The sequence below is a fragment of the Populus alba genome, chromosome 17, assembly GCF_005239225.2.
Source record: "Populus alba chromosome 17, ASM523922v2, whole genome shotgun sequence".
In the NCBI taxonomy this organism is placed as follows: domain Eukaryota; kingdom Viridiplantae; phylum Streptophyta; class Magnoliopsida; order Malpighiales; family Salicaceae; genus Populus; species Populus alba.
Window position 1 is genome coordinate 12680930 of NC_133300.1, and position 2017 is coordinate 12682946.

The 2017-nt window shown below is 38.6% G+C and overlaps 1 protein-coding gene across 1 annotated transcript; it reads left to right on the forward strand.

Moving 5' to 3' along the window:
- On the forward strand, positions 1-1631 carry LOC118049545 (amino acid transporter AVT1I-like). Its single transcript, XM_035059566.2, has 3 exons — positions 1-304; positions 385-992; positions 1116-1631. Exons 1-3 carry the CDS (start codon positions 133-135, stop codon positions 1629-1631), a joined length of 1296 nt encoding a protein of 431 aa, XP_034915457.1. The 5' UTR covers positions 1-132.
- The last annotated feature ends 386 nt before the right edge of the window (positions 1632-2017 follow it).

The following is a 2017-nucleotide window of genomic DNA, read 5'->3' on the forward strand; positions in this document are numbered from 1 at the left end:
TTCTTGGGAGGTATAACTTTACACTGAGTAACACCTGCTGGAAGCTGAACTTTTCTGAAAGAAAGAAAAAAGTTGCAGATTCTAACCTTCAGCTGATTTTGCTTTCTCTCTCTTTCAGCTGTCTGCAATATCATGGACACCATGCCTCATGATGAAATATCGTTGGCTGTGCCTCTCCTAGTTGACAAGGAGCAACACAGGCTAGGATGCAAACTGAGAGATGTGGAATCAAATTACAGTCTTACAAGTTCAGGCTCCACATCTACCTTCAAGACTGTTTTCCACGGACTCAATGCCTTGTCAGGTTCTACTCTTCAACATTGACGCTGCTTCTGTTGTAGTCTTCAAACTCTAACCAAATTTGTTCTCGGTTTGATTTTTCAGGAGTTGGAATCCTTTCAATTCCCTATGCACTATCATCAGGTGGATGGCTGAGCTTGATCCTTCTCTTTGTCATCTCCACTGCAGCCTTTTACACCGGCTTGTTGATCCAAAGATGTATGGATTTGGATTCAAATATCAGAACTTATCCTGATATAGGCGAGCGTGCTTTTGGTAACAAGGGAAGAATTTTGGTTTCAGTTCTCATGTACACAGAACTGTATTTAGTTTCAACAGGATTCCTGATTCTTGAAGGAGATAATTTACAAAATTTATTCCCTAACATGGGGATTGAAGTCGCAGGGTTTGAAATAGGTGGCAGACAAAGTTCTGTTATAATTGTGGCCCTTATCATTTTGCCTACGGTTTGGTTGGATGACATGAGCATTCTATCTTATATCTCTGCCAGTGGGGTAATAGCTTCAGCTATCGTTCTTATCTCAATTTTTTGGACTGGTGCATTTGATGGGGTTGGATTTAAGGAAAAGGGAACGTTAGTGAGTTGGCGTGGAATCCCTACTGCGTTAAGCTTGTATGCCTTCTGTTACTGTGCACATCCAGTCTTCCCCACCCTTTACACTTTCATGAAAAACAAGCGTCAGTTCTCTAACGTAAGCAAACATCATGACTGATTTCTGCAATGTTCTACTTCCTCATAAAACTGGCTTCTATGTTTACGATTTTACATGATTGAGGTTCATTGAAGTTAATGCCTAGTGCTGCTTTAATTGCAGGTCATGCTTCTGTGCTTTATTTTATGCTCCTTTAGCTACGCATCAATGGCGGTTATGGGTTACCTAATGTTTGGACCAAGCGTTCAGTCGCAGATAACCCTAAACCTTCCAACCGAAAAGCTAAGCTCACGACTGACAATATACACCACACTGGTCAGTCCCATAACAAAGTACGCCCTGATGATCATTCCAATTGTAAATGCTACCAAAAGTTGGCTTCCAATGAACGGCAAGAAAAGGCCATTTAGCCTCTTCATCGGTACGGCTTTGGTGATCAGCAATGTCATTGTAGCCCTCTCTCTCCCTTTCTTTGGTGATCTCATGTCGCTGGTCGGAGCATTTTTAAGTATGACAGCTTCTATTATACTTCCATCCTTATGTTACATGAAGATTTCTGGAACTTATCAGCGATTTGGATTTGAGATGGTGGTCTTATGGACTGTAGTGCTTCTTGGTGTTGCTGTCGTGATATTGGGTACTTACACCTCTCTCTTGGAGATAACAAGGCACTTCTAACAAGAAGATATACCCGATTATGTTTCATGCTATTTTTTATTATTATTATTAATATGAATATCTGAACCGACTTGTATATATTTTAATTAATTTTATAGATTTTAAAATTAATAATTATATAAATTTTCAATATTCTTCAAAGAATTCAAACTCAATCTAAGATATAACCTATTTAGCCTCCTTAGATTTTCATACATATTTTTCTCCTCGGTGAAAGCACATTTTGTTTTGGAATTATATGCAATTCATAAATAATCTAGTTTAATGTAACGGAAAACGTCCTATGCTTTCACGACATAAAAGCCTGGTGACTCGAAGTTTAATTTGAGAATTAACTTAATTATAGAGTCGCTGACCTAATTAATATAGACAAAGTTTGGGTGACT

What these genes read in the sequence shown, in the direction of transcription:
- LOC118049545 (XM_035059566.2), top strand. Translation starts at nt 133, where the DNA reads ATGGACACCATGCCTCATGATGAAATATCGTTGGCTGTGCCTCTCCTA. An exon ending in CGGACTCAATGCCTTGTCAG is followed by an intron (nt 305 to 384) that starts GTTCTACTCTTC and finishes TTGATTTTTCAG; the next exon opens with GAGTTGGAATCCTTTCAATT. An exon ending in ACAAGCGTCAGTTCTCTAAC is followed by an intron (nt 993 to 1,115) that starts GTAAGCAAACAT and finishes CTTTAATTGCAG; the next exon opens with GTCATGCTTCTGTGCTTTAT.